Source organism: Cajanus cajan, chromosome 9, assembly GCF_000230855.2.
Source record: "Cajanus cajan strain Asha chromosome 9, NIPB_CcT2T_4, whole genome shotgun sequence".
Classification (NCBI taxonomy): domain Eukaryota; kingdom Viridiplantae; phylum Streptophyta; class Magnoliopsida; order Fabales; family Fabaceae; genus Cajanus; species Cajanus cajan.
The window spans coordinates 8,329,451-8,347,453 of record NC_138525.1 but is presented as its reverse complement, the minus strand read 5'-3'; the positions used below and the strand labels follow the sequence as shown (position 1 = coordinate 8,347,453).

At 39.1% G+C, this 18,003-nt stretch overlaps 3 protein-coding genes across 3 annotated transcripts; 2 read left to right on the top strand and 1 right to left on the bottom strand.

Moving 5' to 3' along the window:
* The first annotated feature begins 3,693 nt into the window (after window positions 1-3,693).
* On the top strand, window positions 3,694-4,218 carry LOC145951913 (uncharacterized). The gene has a single exon (XM_083064100.1). The coding sequence runs from the start codon at window positions 3,694-3,696 to the stop codon at window positions 4,216-4,218; it is 525 nt and encodes a 174-aa protein (XP_082920226.1).
* A 6,629-nt stretch (window positions 4,219-10,847) lies between these two features.
* On the top strand, window positions 10,848-14,758 carry LOC109816961 (receptor-like cytoplasmic kinase 176). Its single transcript, XM_020382141.3, has 6 exons — window positions 10,848-11,192; window positions 11,957-12,282; window positions 12,519-12,654; window positions 12,750-12,892; window positions 12,973-13,096; window positions 14,160-14,758. The coding sequence occupies exons 1-6, from the start codon at window positions 11,141-11,143 to the stop codon at window positions 14,591-14,593; spliced, it is 1,215 nt and encodes a 404-aa protein (XP_020237730.1). The 5' UTR covers window positions 10,848-11,140; the 3' UTR covers window positions 14,594-14,758.
* Window positions 14,759-15,092: 334 nt separating this feature from the next.
* On the bottom strand, window positions 15,093-17,899 carry LOC109810168 (uncharacterized). The gene is made up of 5 exons (XM_020373564.3): window positions 17,785-17,899; window positions 17,631-17,698; window positions 15,575-16,268; window positions 15,395-15,474; window positions 15,093-15,131 (listed from the first exon to the last, which is right to left on the bottom strand). The coding sequence occupies exons 1-5, from the start codon at window positions 17,897-17,899 to the stop codon at window positions 15,093-15,095; spliced, it is 996 nt and encodes a 331-aa protein (XP_020229153.3).
* Window positions 17,900-18,003: the final 104 nt, after the last annotated feature.

Sequence of the window (18,003 nt, the reverse complement as noted above, 5' to 3'; positions counted from 1 at the left end):
ATAGATTCACCCAAAGTCAATGTCTGGCATTGAAATGTCGGCACTGAAAATGAATTAATTCTAGGGATACCCTTTATCAGTGAAAATGAAAGTTTGGTCCTTCCTCCTTACTGCCCAAGGAAGTGGAATTAATTTGTCATGGTTTATCATCATTGGCCCCCAGCAAGGTCCTCTCATTTCATGCCAAATAAGGTTTCTTAATTCTCACACTCAACATCAAGTACATCAACTTTTCTCAATATAAATGAATGATGGTAGTACTCCGTGACGGCTTGAAATGTCAACTCTATCATTACTTTGGTTCTTTTAAAAACAAAAAGAAAAAAAAAAAGATGTATTTTTGTTTAAATAAAAGAGAAAAATGAAAAGTAATTTTAACTAATATATTTCCCTCAAAAAAGGAAAGAAAACTAAAAAAATTTCCCTCATGCGTTTGTTTGTTTATATTTATATTTTTTTTTGAACTCATCACACGCATTAATTTTAATTAAGCACAACGTCGTCCGACAAAATCTATATATGGCTGTATTCCCTAAATAATGAGGAATCTTTTCTTTCGAAGTCCCTCTATTAATAATTATTTTATGGACAGTCTTCCTCTTAACGTTACCTTCCTTCAGTTGTACTAATATATAATAATATTAATCTGCCCAATATTAAATTGTGGTCACATTTAGCGACTTTCGTCGATATTATTAGAAAATGAAGTAAATCGTTTTAATCGTTTACATAAATGTGGTGTTAGTCTAACAGTTTATTATAGATCATTTACAAGTATAAATATTCATATTTCATTTATAAAACTTGTACGGGTAGGGGCGTTCAGCCACCCTCTTATCGGCTGCCGAATGGCCGAATCAGGTGGCCGATTGCCAATCGGTCACCTGGATCGGCTTATCTTTATTAATTATCTTTAATAAATGATTAAGGGTTAATTAGCTGATTAAGAAGTATTACCTAATACGGTAAGTATGTTACAGGGCCCATAAGGTCCAGGGCCCACGATTGTCAGTATAAATAGCTCAGGTCAAAAGGTAACGTCACTGTTCATTAATTACTCTAGATTTCCGTGCTTGTGCTGACTTGAGCATCAGAGTGCCTTTTGCAGGTACAAACCCATCTACTCACGTTGGATCGGAATACTCGTTCAGAACACTCGTTCGGCCTTCAGAATACAAGAAGATCATTGGTGTATCCTTATACAGGTACATTTGGCGCCCACCGTGGGGCCGAACGAAGCTAATTGGAAGTTTAACTAAGAAGAACAATGCCGGTAACTCGGAGAACAAACACTCAGGATCGTCCCAATGAAGAGCATGTTGAAGTCGTTGATGAAACCGATCTTTCTGAAACAGTGCGATTGTTGAAGCAAGAAATGGAGTTGATGAAGCAGCAAAGAGAGAGAGATGCAAGGGAGCTTTTGGCCTTGAGAGCTAAGAATGAGGTGTTGAAAAGTCAAGATACTTCTTGGAAACCTACTCATGCCACCAACACACAAACTCAAGGGTCGTATCAATCTTACGCGATACATACTTCGGTTCCCCATGCTTCGGCAGCAGTCCCTGAGAAGTTCCCCTCGGCTTTAGCAACTGTGGGTCGTCCTGCAGATATGATGACTGTTGGATCGCATCGACACCCTTTTACCCCCTCCATTATGCAACTCCCCTTAATGGATAATTGGAAAGCTTTACCTATTGATAAATACGATGGTACGACAGATCCTGATGAGCATTTGGATGTTTTTCTGACGCAGGTAACTCTGAGCACAACGGATGATGCTGCGTTGTGTAGGATCTTTCCTACGTCTCTCAAAGGCAGAGCCCTCAGTTGGTTCACTTGTCTTCCACCCAATTCAATCGACTCGTTCAACACATTGTCTTCACAATTCGCTATTCAATTTGCAACAAGTCGTCCTCATAATCTAACGTCTTTATCTTTGGTTGGTATTAGGCAGGACAAGAAGGAATCTTTGCGGGCATTTATGGATCGGTTTAATAAGGCTACTATGGAAATTCGAGATCTTAACCCCACTGTAGCATTGCATCACCTCACAACAGCCTTAAAATCGGGGCCGTTTGTCAATAGTATTTGTAAAAAGCCTCCTTTGGACATGAGTGATTTAAGGAGAAGGGCTGATAAGTATATGCAGATGGAAGAGTTGGCGGAATATCGTAATCAGGCCCGAGCTGAGTCGTCGAGCAAGGTAGAAAAGCAAGCAGAACAGTCATACAGGGGGAGAGGAAAAGAGATATCTCTTCGGGATCGGCCTAGTCGGGGTCCGAAGTACAATCAATATACTCCCCTCAACACTAGCCGTTCGGCGGTACTTGAACAAGCTTTAGCTTCAGAAGTGTTGACAATTCCAAAAAGAGCAGCTACACCACCACGTGCGGATACTAGTAAATCTTGTCGGTATCATCCAATTGTGGACATTCTACTGATGAATGTGCAGCCCTTAGAGACAGAATTGAAGATTTGATTAAGCAAGGCAAGTTGCATAATTTTGAGGATCGGACAGGGTCGTCGCAAACTCGCTCATATCAACCCAGGTATCAAGATCGGCGCAGACAAGATCGTTCCGATAGAGCCCCTCGTGAAAGAAGCGGGTCACGAGAAAGAAGTAGGTCGCGAGAAAGAAAGGACACCTCGGCACCATCACATAGGAGGGTGATCAATACTATTGCAGGAGGGTTTGCTGGTGGAGGCTCAACTTCATCGGCTCAAAAGAGGCATCTTAGAGCAATTCGATCGGTTAACGTTGTTCATAGACAGTCTTCACGGAGGTTACCAGCAATAACCTTCACCGATGCTGATTTCAAGGGTATTGATCCAGAGCAAGATGACCCGATGGTTATTAGCGTGGAAATTCACAATTGCATTGTCAAGAAAACATTGGTTGATCAGGGTAGTTCAGCAGACATATTATATTGGAATACTTTCAAGCAGTTGGCATTTCGGAAAAAGAATTGCTCCCTTATGATGACCCGTTGGTCAGTTTTGCAGGAGAAAGGGTCAGTACCCGAGGTTATATTAAACTCTTTACACGTTTTTGTTTTGACGAACAACAGAGTAGAGAGGTTCAAGTGAAGTATATCGTGGTGGAAGCTAGCACTTCATATAATATCCTCCTTGGCAGGCCGTCCTTGAATGCATTAGGGGCTATCGTTTCAACACCACATTTAGCGATGAAGTTTCCATCTGATCAACATGATAAGCCCTCAGAACCTTAAACAAGTTCAACAACTAGCAGGTCGGCTTACAGCATTGTCACGATTCCTTCCGTGTTTGGCTGAAATAACGAAACCTATGGTGAGATTGTTGAGAAAAGCAAAAAAATTCGAATGGTCTGTTGAATGTGAAGAGGCTTTTCGGACTTTAAAGGAGCGTCTCGGTTCGCCGCCTATACTTTCTAAGCCTGATCCAGAAGTACCAATTGTGGTCTATTTGTGTGTATCAAACGATACAATAAGTACAGTTTTAATTCAAGAAAAGGAAGGACAACAACCTATTTACTTCATCAGTCGCATGCTACAAGAGGCTGAGACAAGGTACCAGCTCTTGGAAAAAGTGGCACTGGGGCTAGTCCACACCGCTCGGCGCCTCCGGTAGTAATTTCAGAGTCACCAAATCGTCGTTCGAACTGATTGCCCGATAGCTAAAGTGTTGCGTAAACCTGAGTTGGCAGGAAGAATGATGGCTTGGTCTATTGAGTTATCGAAGTTCGACATTGGTTTTCAGCCTAGAGGGCCGATCAGGTCCCAGTACTTGGTGGATTTTATCAATGAGTTGCAGCCGAGGGGTTGTTTTGTCAATGATTCGTGGACGATACACGTGGATGGTTCCTCAAACAATCAGGGTAGTGGAGCTGGTATAATTTTGGAAGGACCAACAAGATTGATTCTAGAGCAATCATTACGGTTTGCGTTTAAAGCTTCAAATAATCAGGCCAAGTATGAAGCGTTGTTGGCAGGTTTAAGGCTTGCACGAGAGATCGGAGTTAGCCGATTGGAATGCTGGACCGATTCAAAGGTTGTAGCCGAGCAGGTGAATGATAATTTTCAAGTAAAAGATGCAAACTTGTTAAAGTATTATCATTTGTTTCAAAAAATGCGTGATATGTTTGAAGAAGTTCAAGTAAAGCACACACCAAGAGAACACAATGCGAGGGCGGATCAATTGGCTCGGTTGGCAAGCAGTACCAGAAACCTGGACAGTTGAGAACCATGCTTCACTTGGATCTTGAAGCACCAAGTGTGGTAGCTGCCGAATGTTTGGTAGTGGAGGAGTCTACTCGAACATGGATCACTAAGATAGTGGAGCATCTTGAACATGGTAAATTGCCGTCTGATCCAACAGCTGCTAAAAAGCTCCGAACGCAGGCTGCCAGATATATTGTGGTTGGAGGAGAGCTATATAGAAGAGGATTCTCGGTTCCGTTGCTGAAATGCGTTGATAAAGAGCAAGCTAATTATATATTGCGAGAAATGCATGAAGGGATATGCGGTTTCCACTCGGGAGGACGAACTTTAGCCACTAAGGTGCTTCGGGCAGGATACTATTGGCCTACTCTCAGGGAAGATTGTGTAAAGTTCGTAAAGCATTGTGTATCATGCCAACGGCACGGTAACCTTATTCACGCTTCAGCTGAAGAACTTCATGGTATTAGTTCACCCTGGCCGTTTGCAATGTGGGGTATGGATATTCTTGGACCCTTCCTGATTGCCAAGGGTCAGTGCAAATTTTTGCTAGTTGCTATAGATTATTTCACGAAATGGGTCGAGGCCGAGCCACTTGCCAATATCACAGCTGCCAAAGTTCAAAAGTTTTTATGGAAAAACATCATTACTCGCTTCGGCATTCCATATGCACTTGTAACTGATAATGGTTTGCAATTCACCGATCAAAAACTTATTTGGTTCATTCAGGATCTCGGCATCAGGTACAGGTTTACATCGGTAGAACACCCACAAGCTAATGGGCAGGCCGAAGCAGCAAACAAAGTAATACTTGGTGAATTGAAGAAAAGATTGGGAGACGCTAAGGGAGCTTGGGCGGAAGAGTTATTAGAGGTTTTATGGGCTTATCGGTGCACGCCTCAGTACACGACTAAAGAAACACCTTTTCGGCTAACATATGGCACTGATGCCATGATACCTGTTGAGGTAGGAGAACCATCTTTTCGGCGACAATATTTTGATAAAAATACCAATGATATATCTCTCCGAGCTGAGGTTGACATGGTCGATGAAGTACGTGTCAGAACAGAGATTATAGCTGAAGCTTGCAAACAGAGGATGGCTCGTAGGTTTAATTCCAACCTTATTAAAAGAAGTTTCAAGGAGGGCGACTTAGTGTGGAGAGTGCAAGGATCGGCAAGGCGTAATTCGAAAGAAGGCAAGTTGGCTGCTAATTGGGATGGCCCATTTCGGGTCCGACATAGTTTGGAAAACGGTGCATACAAATTGGAAGAACTCTCAGGCAAGGTCATTCCCAGAACTTGGAACGCTTCTCATTTGAAGACATATTATAGCTAGTATACATTGTAAAAAGACCTTGTGTAAACAGAGAGTGTACTCTTTTCCTTGATCGGTCTTTTCTCCCCTTGTAAAAAAGTGAAAAGGGATTTTGGCCGACAAGGTTTTTAACGAGGCACCCATTAATGAAATTACTTCAGTTCTTCCATTCTATTGTGTTAGTTTGTCAATTCTTAACAGCTGCTCAAATCTCGCAACAGGCTTCCCTCCCGAGTTGTTCAACTCGGCTAAGGACGTGCCTTAAAAATCTCGCAACAGACTTCCCTCCCGAGTTGTTCAAACTCGGCTAAGGACGTGCCTTAAAAATCTCGCAACAGGCTTCCCTCCCGAGTTGTTCAAACTCGGCTAAGGACGTGCCTTAAAAATCTCGCAACAGGCTTCCCTCCCGAGTTGATCAACTCGGCTAAGGATGTGCCTTAAAAATCTCGCAACAGGCTTCCCTCCCGAGTTGTTCAACTAGGCTAAGGACGTGCCTTAAAAAATCTTACAAAAAAGTACAAATCCGAAGCAAACCTGTTCGGATTTGTCACAAAAGAGTACAAATCCGAAGCAAACCTGTTCGGTCTTGTCAAAAAAGAGTACAAATCCGAAACAAGTCTGTTCGGTTTTGTCAAAAAAGAGTACAAATCCGAAGCAAACTTGTTCGGATTTGTCAAAAAAGAGTACAAATCCGAAGCAAACCTGTTCGGATTTGTCAAAGAAGAGCACAAATCCGAAACAAGTCTGTTCAGTTTTGTCAAACCAGGGTACAAATCCGAAGCAAACCTGTTCGGTCTTATCAAAAAAGGATACAAACCCGAAACAAGTCTGTTCGGTTTTTTCAAAAAAGAGCACAAATCTGAAACAAGTCTGTTCGGTTTTGTCAAACCAGGGTACAAATCCGAAGCAAACTTGTTCGGTCTTATCAAAAAAGAATACAAACCCGAAACAAGTCTGTTCAGTTTTTTCAAAAAAGAGTACAAATCCGAAGCAAACCTGTTCGGTTTTATCAAAAGAGTACAAATCCGAAGCAAACCTATTCGGATTTGTCACAAAAGAGTACATATCTGAAGCAAACCTGTTCGGATTTGTCAAAAAAGAGTACAAATCCGATGCAAATCTCTTCGGTTTTACCAACAAAATATAAATTTGAGGCAAAGTCGTTCAGTTTTGTTTAAAAAGGAGTACATTCGAGGCAAAGTCGTTCGGCTTTGTTTAAAAAGTGTAACTTTGAGATAAAAATTTGAAGTACGAATGGTTTATTGTAAATTATAGACAAATACTTGAAAATTAATCGAGTAAGGAAAATTTTTGAAGAGCAATATCATTTCATTCAAAAGAAGGAGGCTCTATTGGCCTCCAAATTACAGAAGTTCAAAAATTGCATTAAAGAAAAACCTAAGCGCTACTCTTCAGGAGTGTGGGTTGAGTCAGCCTGGATGACGGTTTCGGAATTTCCCTCGGTCTCATTATCGGGCCCAGGGTTCTCTTCGTCCATCGTGTTCTCTTCAGAGGTTTCAGCATCATCCTCTGCTCGGGGGGCAACACCTGGGTCGGCATAGTCAGGCTCACCTTCCTCAGGCATATCAGCAAAAGACATGAGGGACCCTTGATAGAAATCTTGAGTCATGTCAAACTCAAAACCTTCTTCAAATTGGCCAAAGTGCTTAGCCTGCCGAACGGCCTGTTTGAACCCCGCTTCATGTTGAGAAATTATCTTCTCTTTAGCTTGCTCTTTGAGGGCATTATACGCAGCCTCAACTTCTTCCACTTGGCGACGTCCTTCAGTAGTCATTTTTTGAAGATCCAAGCGCAGAGTATCATTGTCTCGCCGAACGGCATCTAACTCGGCAGCTAGATCCTTATTTTTAGCAGTCACCTCTTCATTGACCGAAATTGCTTCGGCTGCAGTCTTCTCGGCTTCCTCGAGACTTTGCTTCAAATTCATGACCTCGCCGAGAGGCTCCATGGCAAGGTGATGAGCTAAAGCCAATGAGCGAGTTTGCACCTCGCAGAATAACCTCTATTTAGCTCTCACATCTAAGCTGGCCAAAAATTCTTGCCCGAATGGAGAAACAATATCAGGCCGAATCACCGATTCTGCCGGAGCATCTTCACTGAGAAAGGCCCGAGACATCAGTTGAGGAGGCACCACAATAATGGTACGATTGGGGGATGACTCAGGCATTGACTTGGCTTTCTTTGATTGCTCTGGTTGATCATCAGAGCTCTTCCTTTTGGTGTGCTCTCGGTTGGTTTCTTTCCCTTTTTTTCCTTTCTTCTTTTTGCGTTCTGGAGGAGGGGGCAGACGACTATCAGTGTTGGGACGAGAGGAGGATGCAACAGCCAAAGTGCCCATTTCCCCTGATTGCCGAGCCTCCTTCACTCTTGCAACAAGAAGATGGCGAATATTCAAGTCATCAGCACCACTCTTAACCATGATTCCTGCAAAAAAGGTTAAGTAAACATCAATAGGAATTAAGATGGTAAAGGAGATAGGATAGACAGCATACCTATCAGGTCGGCCCACCAACGAGGAGACACTATCAAATTGATAAGAGATCTAGTTGGCAAACGCCGAGGAAGGCGCATTAATAATTTTAAATCTGTTCGTTCTTCGGCTGTCAACATCTTTTTCGGTACTACGTCGTAGGGCCGAGGGGTACGGGTCCAGTATAAAGGGAATAGACTCTTCCCATCCTTATCAAAGAAGAAGCGTCGCCCGTTCGGCCGTATGGTCACTCGGAAGAATCCAGCCTGGAAATTCTTGTATGATGAAGTAAAACTATCCAACAATAGCCGATCACTTACTCGGCTTAGGGAGTGCCATTTTGCCAAAATAGTCGGCCGGGACGAATAGAAGTATAGAAAGAGAAGTGGAGAAGGCTTAATATGGAGACATTTACACAAGTGTTTAAAGCCCTGTAATTGCGCCCAGCTGTTAGGATGCAATTGAGTAGGGGCCACGTTCAACACTCTCAGCACTCCTATAGTAAACTCATCAAATGGCAATTTGACTTTGAGATCCCGAAGAAGACAGTCATACATGTAAAATGATTCCATCTTCCCACCACTTTGATCAAGGCAGACCATGTCAGGATTTGGAAAGGCATTATTTCGGCATATGACCGAATCCCAATCGGGTAGGGATTTTCGTGGGTGTTAAAGTTCAGACAGTTAGTGTAGTCCAGAAGATTAGTGATCATTTGTGTATCCTGATACCGAGAATAATAGGAAGTGACTTCCCCGTTCACCCACTCGTATCCAGGCACATCAGAAGGACCGTATCGTTGACGAGTTGCTACCCGTTTTGTTTTTTCTTCGACTTCTTGACTTCCACTAGTAGAGGTTTCTTCTAAAAAATCGTCACCTTCATCTGGCCTTTCGGCATCAATAGGGGACTGAGATAATTTGGAGTGACTTGATGTACTGGACGAGGACCCCTCGGAGGATGATGACCGAGAGCTGTCAGCCGAAGAACTTGAAGAAGTATCAACCATGGCAATAGAAACTTACCAATTTCTTCACAAAAGCACAATGGATAATCGGATCGGCCTCTAAGCGCTCGGACTAGCACAAGTCGGATTAGAATAATACATGTGAATGGCCCTACCATCTAACCTATTTATAGAATCGAAGAGAAGCGGGAAAATTTAAAGTGTTGAAAAATTGTAACCGTTGGATTTCCGAGATCCAACGGTTATAAACGCGCGCCTCTTCATCTTACCCTAACCGCCATCTCCAATTTACCCTTAAAGAAAGTTTCGCCTTTCTTCAAGGCTGGGGGGCAGTGTACGGGTAGGGGCATTCAGCCACCCTCTTATCGGCCGCCGAATGGCCGAACCAGGTGGCCGATTGCCAATCGGTCACCTGGATCGGCTTATCTTTATTAATTATCTTTAATAAATGATTAAGGGTTAATTAGCTGATTAAGAAGTATTACCTAATACGGTAAGTATGTTACAGGGCCCATAAGGTCCAGGGTCTACGATTGTCAGTATAAATAGCTCAGGTCAAAAGGTAACGTCACTGTTCATTAATTACTCTAGATTTTCGTGTTTGTGCTGACTTGAGCATCGGAGTGCCTTTTGCAGGTACAAACCCATCTACTCACGTTGGATCGGAATACTCGTTCAGAACACTCGTTCGGCCTTCAGAATACAAGAAGATCATTGGTGTATCCTTATACAGGTACAAAACTTTTATAACATATTCACCGTATATTAATGACCATTGACCAACAGGATTGGGTTTTAAGAAGAAAAAAATTAAAATTAAAATATCATAAAAGACAAGTGCTATGGTGTTTTTTGAAATATTTATAGTCAGCAGGAATTTTCTTTTCTTTGCTTAAGCCAAACATATATCTGATTCCAACTTTTTAGATGAAAAATTTGGGTTGCCTAGCGCCTATTACTATTCCACACAAAAAATTGTCATGCACTTTAATCATACCATATTTATCTTCAAAACTCTACGTATTCACACCATCCATTGTGTGTTCCCAACTTATTATTATCAGTGATATTAGTCAACAATAGCATCCAAAAGACGTTGAATTGTCTTTTGGGCATAAAAAAGGCATCAAACTTTCACAATCACAAGCAATGTTCTCTCTCTCTTTCTCTTTCTCTCTTTCTAAATTGTCTCCTAACTTAATCTAACGGTTGAGAAAGGCTGTGGCCATGCAAAGTTGTCGTGTGACCAAGAGAGACAGCGAGCAAGACAACAAAGGGAAAGGATAAGGTCGAAGCTAATGGCTCCCACAAAGGCAAAAAAAAAATGGAATCAATAAAATCATATATGACAGGCGATAATTTATTAATGAGACAATTCAAGAGAAAAAAAAATTCACTGACTTTATAAACTCAACAAGTACATTTAATGAGAGTATTTTGTACAAAGAAAAAATTAATGCTCGAAACAAAATAAAATAAATCGAGTCTTATAAAAAAGTTAAATTAATTTGAAAATTTAGTTCTTATAATAAAAATTAAAGGCAGTATTTTTCTGTGAGAGAAAAAAAAAGTTACTATAAACGATTTAAAAACGATAGTGGGTAAACTGTGAAAGACAATCAGAAAAGTTTGTATAAACCGAGATTAAAATTGTATAAAAAAATGGATACCGGAAAAGGTATACTTTTATTACTGGTATAAGTATATAATTATTTTATGTGAAGAACATATATTACCTATAGTTTGAAAGAAAAAAAAAATTGCATTGATAACATTTCTGATGACATCATTGTACCACTTGTTATAATATAATGTAACCAAATTGCGGTATGAGGTCAACCCCATTGTGGTTTTGTTTTGTACCTCTTGAGGGTCAAAAGTCAAAGGCATGAAGTTTCCAAGATGAGCATTCACACACAGGAAAGAGAAGAAGCAAACTAGTCCTTGGGACTGGAAAACCATTTGCATTGAATAGGGCAGTTAAATCCGCGGTTGACAGCTAACCTTCATGTGGATACAGCGTTCCTTTCACACTTGCATTCTTGTTTTTCTCCTTTTCACGGGTTTTCTTTTTCTTTTCCTTTGCCTTCACCATCTCATCTGCACCACTTATCACTCACTCCCCTCTCTCTCTAGCTACCAACTTCTGTGTTCTTCACTTCTCTCTTCATGGGGTGCTGCTTCAGTGCCAGGATCAAAGCTGAGAGCCCTCCACGCAATGGTACTCAACATTCTTGCATGTCTTCATTTTTATCTTTGCTTCAAATTTTTATTTTTATCAGCTTGTTTGGGTTTCTCTGGAGTTTGAATGCCATAACTAAGTGGTGTGTTTGTGTTTTTGTTGTTTTATTAAATAAAACATGGGTTGTGGATATTATGGAAGATGGTTGCTAATGCTAGCTTTGGCAGCTTCGGGTATGGAAAGGAAATAAAAAAAAAATTATGGAATTTTTTTTCTGTTTGTCTTTGAAGTTTGATTCGTACCATAAGGGGACTTGCTGTAATTGATTATCACGTGCTTGTAGTTTTGCTGATTAGTTATGTCATGTAGGATTTGGTGAAGGTTGGCAGAGTAAAACAAAATAGACAAAAAAATGGAACCGTAGTGTTGGTTTATAGCTAAGGATTATGGAAATAGTCCATATATTTGGAACATGTAATTTATTTGTTTTGGAACTTTGCATGAGCCACTGCCTGTATCAGGATTTTCTCACCGTCTCTTCAATTTGATCTTGTTTTGTTTCAATTGTTAAGTTTATGCAATGCTTGGTGTACTAAGTTTATGTAATTTCTGAAGTGTTTGATGTTTTCATGATCTTCTTACAACCAGACGGTGTAGTGTGTAATTGGTAGAATGATTTTTTTTTCTTCTCTATGTATTCTTACCCTGATCGTTCTATTCAAGAGTAATCTGAGTTTGTAATTAGATGAGAATGCTTATATATGGACTGAAAAATGGGTCTGTTTCTCTTTTGACATGTGCAGGTTTGAGTTCAAAGGATGGTAACAAAGATGAGGATGGCTTGAGCGGCTTAAGCAGCAAGGTCTCCACTCCCTCTGTGCCTCTAACGCCGCGGACGGAGGGTGAGATCTTGAAGTTCTCAAACATGAAGAGCTTCACCTTCGGTGAGCTAAAAATTGCAACAAGGAACTTTCGTCCGGATAGTGTGGTGGGTGAAGGTGGATTTGGTTGTGTTTTTAAGGGGTGGATTGATGAGCAGTCCCTTGTACCAGTTAGACCAGGGACTGGAATGGTCATTGCTGTGAAGAGGCTTAACCAAGAGGGTCTGCAGGGACACAGTGAATGGTTGGTGAGTGTCACTTAGTAGGGCTTATTTACAATTTCGAACTTTGCTTGAAGCCTCAGAATTTAAGATACAGTTCCATTTTGAAGATTAGGAAAATGTCAATTTAGTTTAATGTGATATTTTTTCTTTTGGTGGGGGGGGGGGGGGGACTCTTCCTTTGGTGATATATGCAGCAAATACTTAATATCTTAGTTAGATGATTTCTTCTGTTGATGTAATTAATTATCCTTGTGCTATAGACAGAAATCAATTACCTGGGGCAGCTGCATCATCCTAATCTTGTGAGACTGATTGGTTACTGCTTAGAGGATGATCAACGGCTTTTGGTGTATGAGTTTTTGACCAAGGGAAGTTTAGATAATCATTTATTTAGGAGTAAGTTATTGATTTCCCTCTTTGCTTATTCAGCGTGACATTGTTTAGTTCCTTAAACACCTCAAAATCTCAATAATGTATTCTTTTTGGAACAGGAGCTCCTTACTTTCAACCACTTTCTTGGAACATCCGAATGAAGGTTGCTCTTGATGCTGCTAAGGGTCTTGCATATCTTCATAGCGATGAAGCAAAAGTGATATATCGAGACTTCAAAGCTTCTAATATCTTGCTTGACTCAGTAAGATAAATTAAATCTCTTTGATCTTATATTTTATCAGACATACAAGCTTTTCTAACATTCCTTTTTGTTGGTGACAGAATTACAATGCAAAACTTTCTGATTTTGGCTTGGCAAAGGATGGACCTGCAGGTGATAAGAGTCATGTCTCTACAAGGGTAATGGGAACATATGGCTATGCTGCTCCTGAATATATGGCCACAGGTACCTATGTTTGCTGAGTACTCAGTTTATGAACACTTTAATTGCTCGTACCAAACATCTTTAGTTCTTTTACATATAATATAATTCTGTCATCTTAATTATCGTGCCCCAACCATATCATAACAAAGCACAAATCTTAAATCGAAAGAGAGAATTGATGTTATAAAGATAAACACAATAAAATATAATTTATCTATTGATATTCTCATCTCTAGATTAATATATAGCTGTTCATAACTTGAAGTAAAAAAGAAATTATATAATGCAGTTTTCAGTTAGAAGCATTCAAAGTGTTTATAAAGTGTGTAACGAATATGGGTATGACATGAACATGATTATTTTTTACCCAGTGTTTTGAAATATCAGAGTTGACCCCCAATTCTTGTCATTTTGAAAAACTCAATGCATTTAGAAGCATTGGAAGTGTCCATAAAGTGTCTGACATGAGTATGCCATGAACACAATTATTATTTCGAAGTATTCAAAGTGTTTTGAAGTATCAGAGTTGACTCCTAGTTCCTGTCATTTTGAAGTATTCAAAATGCTGCTAGAATTATTTTCAGTGTCCATAAAGTGTCTGACAAATATGTCTCTTACATCAGTGTGACATGAACATGGTTTTTGAACTTTGAAATCTCTATGCTACATGTGTGCAGTCATTTGCATGGGAATGATTTGGATAATTTTTTCAATAAATACTAATAAAAATAGAAAATAAGATAGTAAAATGAATTATGTTTCTCTTGTAGGTAAAATTAGCGTTCGCACAAGTTAATTTATAAGAAAATTCTCATTTACTTTTTCCAAAAGCTGATTTAACTACACATAAGCTAATTTTAATTTATGAAAAAACTCTTATTCATGTTAACTTACTACTTTCTTCTCCTATAAGTGCTTATTAAGAAATTTATTCAAACAGGATCAATTTGTGTGCTGTGTTGCCAATCTTCATTTCATAAGGTCTTTAAGTCACCTGAATAAAACAGCTGCTAAATCAAGCAATATATTTGAAGTCTGTTTAAGTGATAGCTTTGACTCCTATTTGTTGTTTTGTTTTGTGAAGGCCACTTGACCAAGAAGAGTGATGTATACAGTTTTGGGGTTGTTCTGCTTGAAATCATGTCTGGCAAACGTGCACTTGACAACAACAGGCCAAGTGGGGAGCACAACTTGATTGAATGGGCCAAACCTTACATCAGCAGCAAACGCAGGATCTTCCAAGTCATGGATGCTCGCATTGAAGGCCAATACACATTGCGCCAAGCTATGAAAGTAGCCAACCTTGCCATTCAATGCCTCTCTGTGGAGCCAAGATTTAGACCAAAAATGGATGAAGTGGTGAGAGCATTGGAAGGACTTCAGGATTCTGATGACAAAGCTGGAGGGGTGGAAAGCTCTCGAGATCAAACTGTCAAAAGGAATGGCCATAGCTCTAGCAGCAATGGCCCTAGACAACAACATAGAGGTAAACAACATGAAACAAGATTTCACAAGTGAAACTTAAGAAGTGAATGTTGATTTCGTGTTGTGGCCTTCTGATTTTGCTCGAGTTGCTACATTGTATGTATGTATATCATGATGAACTTAAGAAATGTCTTAAGATGTCTGATTGCTGTACAGATGTTGATTCAGTGTTAATATTGAAATTTTCATTTCTTCCAATTTTCTCTTCCTCCTCCACATATCAATATCATTAAGAGTTTAAAATTTATATACATTACATATAGGATGATTTCGTGTCAACTCATATTTAATATCAGCTTAAGTTTTCATTTGAAGTAAAATAATAATTAATTTAAGCAATATTATACTGTATCTTAATTCTTTAAGATGTCTTTATGCTTGGAAGGTAATGTTTTATCTAGTAAAAAAATGGAATTAGCAACATACAATTAATTTGAGAAGCCAAGGCTAGTTCTCACGTAATCAACAATATGATCAAATTTTGAAAGTAGTGCCTGATCCTTTCCTTTCTCTTCTCTAAATACCCTCTGATCTAACCAAGTTCCATCCCCTCAATCAGCACCCTGTACCCCTGCATTAGACACTAAACCCGAAATAGCAAAGACATAAGTTAAAATGTAACATCTGTCCGAAGATTCGAAAGTTTCCGATTAATCATATTCTGTTGAAAATTTTAAATTAAAATTTCCGTTGCAATTCTATAGGTAATATTTATCGAAAAATTTAGAATAATTGAAATATATATATATATATATATATATTATTATTTTTTGACTGCAAAACCAAGAATTCCATTTATTAATTAAGGGTGGCCTGGTAGTAATCCAGACTCACTTGAGTAGCAATACATTCTGGGGTCTCTTCCACCCAAATACAATCTGGGTTTTCGAGAGCAAATTTAGCTAGGTGATGGGCTGCAAAATTACCAGCTCTTATTACATGACAGAATGTAAGGGAAAGGAATTCTTGTGCAAAGGATAAACAACCAGCTACTAACAAATTAAAATATGATGCCCATATCCAAGGCAAATTGGAGACCAAGGCACAGACCCAAAGCTTCAGCAACTCTCACTTCGGCTCCACATTGTTTCTGCCACGAAGCAGCTCCAAGAACAAAACCTTCATGATCCCTCACTACCACTCCTACTCCCCAATTTGCACCATCTTTGAAAGCTAAGTCAGTATTTAATTTGAAAACACCGTCAGGGGGGGCTATCCAAAAACGTACAGGTGCAACACTAGGCTGAATGTGCAGAGGGTGCAATTTACTATTAGCTTGTTGGAATTGAGATAAAACCTTCATGGCTGATTCAATCACTATCTGCATTGGAATGTCCTGGTCTTCAAAAATCAGTTTGTTCCTGCTGTGCCAGAGACTATACACCAAGGAAGCAAATATAATGACATCCCCTTGAGTGTGTTTGTCCAGCATCGTGTCTAAAAGTTCATGGAGTGGAAACTGGTCACGTTGAGGCAACAGTATTGTTTTTAATGGAGATATACTCCAAAATCTCTTAGCCCAGGTGCAAGAGAAAAATGCATGGTCAATGGTTTCCTCAGCTTCCCCACACCTGGGGCAAGTTGGATCAATTTGCAATCCTTTTCTAATCAGCAGAGACCACACCGGGGCACAATCTTTCTTCAATCTCCATAGTAAATGCTTGTGTCTAGGAGGACTTGAAATTTGCCACAACTTTCTCCATATTCGCTTATCATTTTAGAAACACCCGCATGAGAGGAGCCATATGGCTCAAGGTTGTTATTTATAAAATGATAGCTTGTTCGGACTAGGGGTGGACAAAAAAAACTGAACTGAAATGAACTGGTGGTGAACTGAACTTAACTGTACTATAAAAAATTGAACTATTTGTAAAAAAACTGAACTGAACTGAACTGAACTGTTGAAAAGTTAATTGTACTGAACTATAAAACTGAACTGAATTATAAAAATTGAACTATTTTTATAAAAGGATAAAAATTAAATGTGTCTAACATGTTATGTCTTAATAGAATAACTTGATAGTCTAATAACCAAAACTTTAGAAAAAAAAAGTGATAAAAAAAATTATATCAATTTTATCGAACCTAACGGATCAATTGAGCTATGTTGGACTACTTATTTTTAGGCTTCAAATTCACTGAGTTTGTTTGACTTAATTATATATTTTTCTTTGAAAAATTTAAATAAAATGGAAAATAAAGTAAAGTTGGCAAATGTGTCTGATGGGTTATGTTATGATAGTTGCTTGAGAGGATATTTTATGAGTGTTATTTTTATAATTTTATTACACAAACATACTCCACAATGATGAGATATTGTCCGCTTTGGGCCTTAGCCCTCACGGTTTTGCTTTTGGTCATCACCCAAAAGGCCTCTCAATCATTGAATGTTTGTATTATATAAGTTATTATTATTTGTCATATTTTATCGATGTGGGACTTGTTTGTATCTCAACAATCCTCCTCTCAAACAAGGGACCTAACCTTTCATGCAGCGGAATCTGTCTTTATATAGCACATTATATTTTATGAGTTATTTATGGGGGTTATTGGTTGTCACCGAATTCAACCTGCGGCTCTGATACCACTGGTGGGGGTTATTTTATGGTATTTGTCTGAGAGGATATTTTATGAGTTATTTTTATAAGGTTATTACACAAACATACTCCACAATGATGAGATATTGTCCGCTTTGGGCCTTAGCCCTCACGGTTTTGCTTTTGGTCATCACCCAAAAGGCCTCTCAATCATTGAAGTATGTTTGTATTATATAAGTTATTATTATTTGTCATATTTTATCGATGTTGGACTTGTTTGTATCCCAACAGTGTCCTATTTTGATAAATCAATGAGTCAAAATTGTTCAATTCAAAATATCATAACAGTTCAGTGCATTTTAAATTGCAGTTCAGTTTAAGTTTTTATAGTATAGTTAAGTTTAGTTCAATGACACAAAAAAATAGTTCAGTTCAGTTCTTCTGAACTAATATTTAAGTTCAGTTAAGTTCATGAGAACTACTTTTAAGTTCAGTATAGTTTTTATAAGTTCAGTTCAGTTCATTTTGCCCACCTCTAGTTCAGACCGAATACTCCCCATGTTTTGTACCTTCCCAGCATAACCTATCCGGCCTGGATCTCCTGGATAGAGGGATTGCTAGAATCTGGTCAGTTTCACAGTCAAGAAACAAACTCCTTAAAGTGTCCAAATCCCATCTTCTTGTAACCGGGTCTATCAATGAGGACAAAACAAAAGGAAATACTCTGGGCGGTTAGGTGCTGGAGACCAGATATGAAGTCCTGGTTGGTGACGAAGCCAACCATTCCTCCAAACATTAACATTGTGATCATTTCCAATATATATTTGTTGGGAATAATTTGTCGATAACATTTTTTTATCTACAAATTTTATATTTGTCAATACTTCGAAACTTTTCATTAGAATT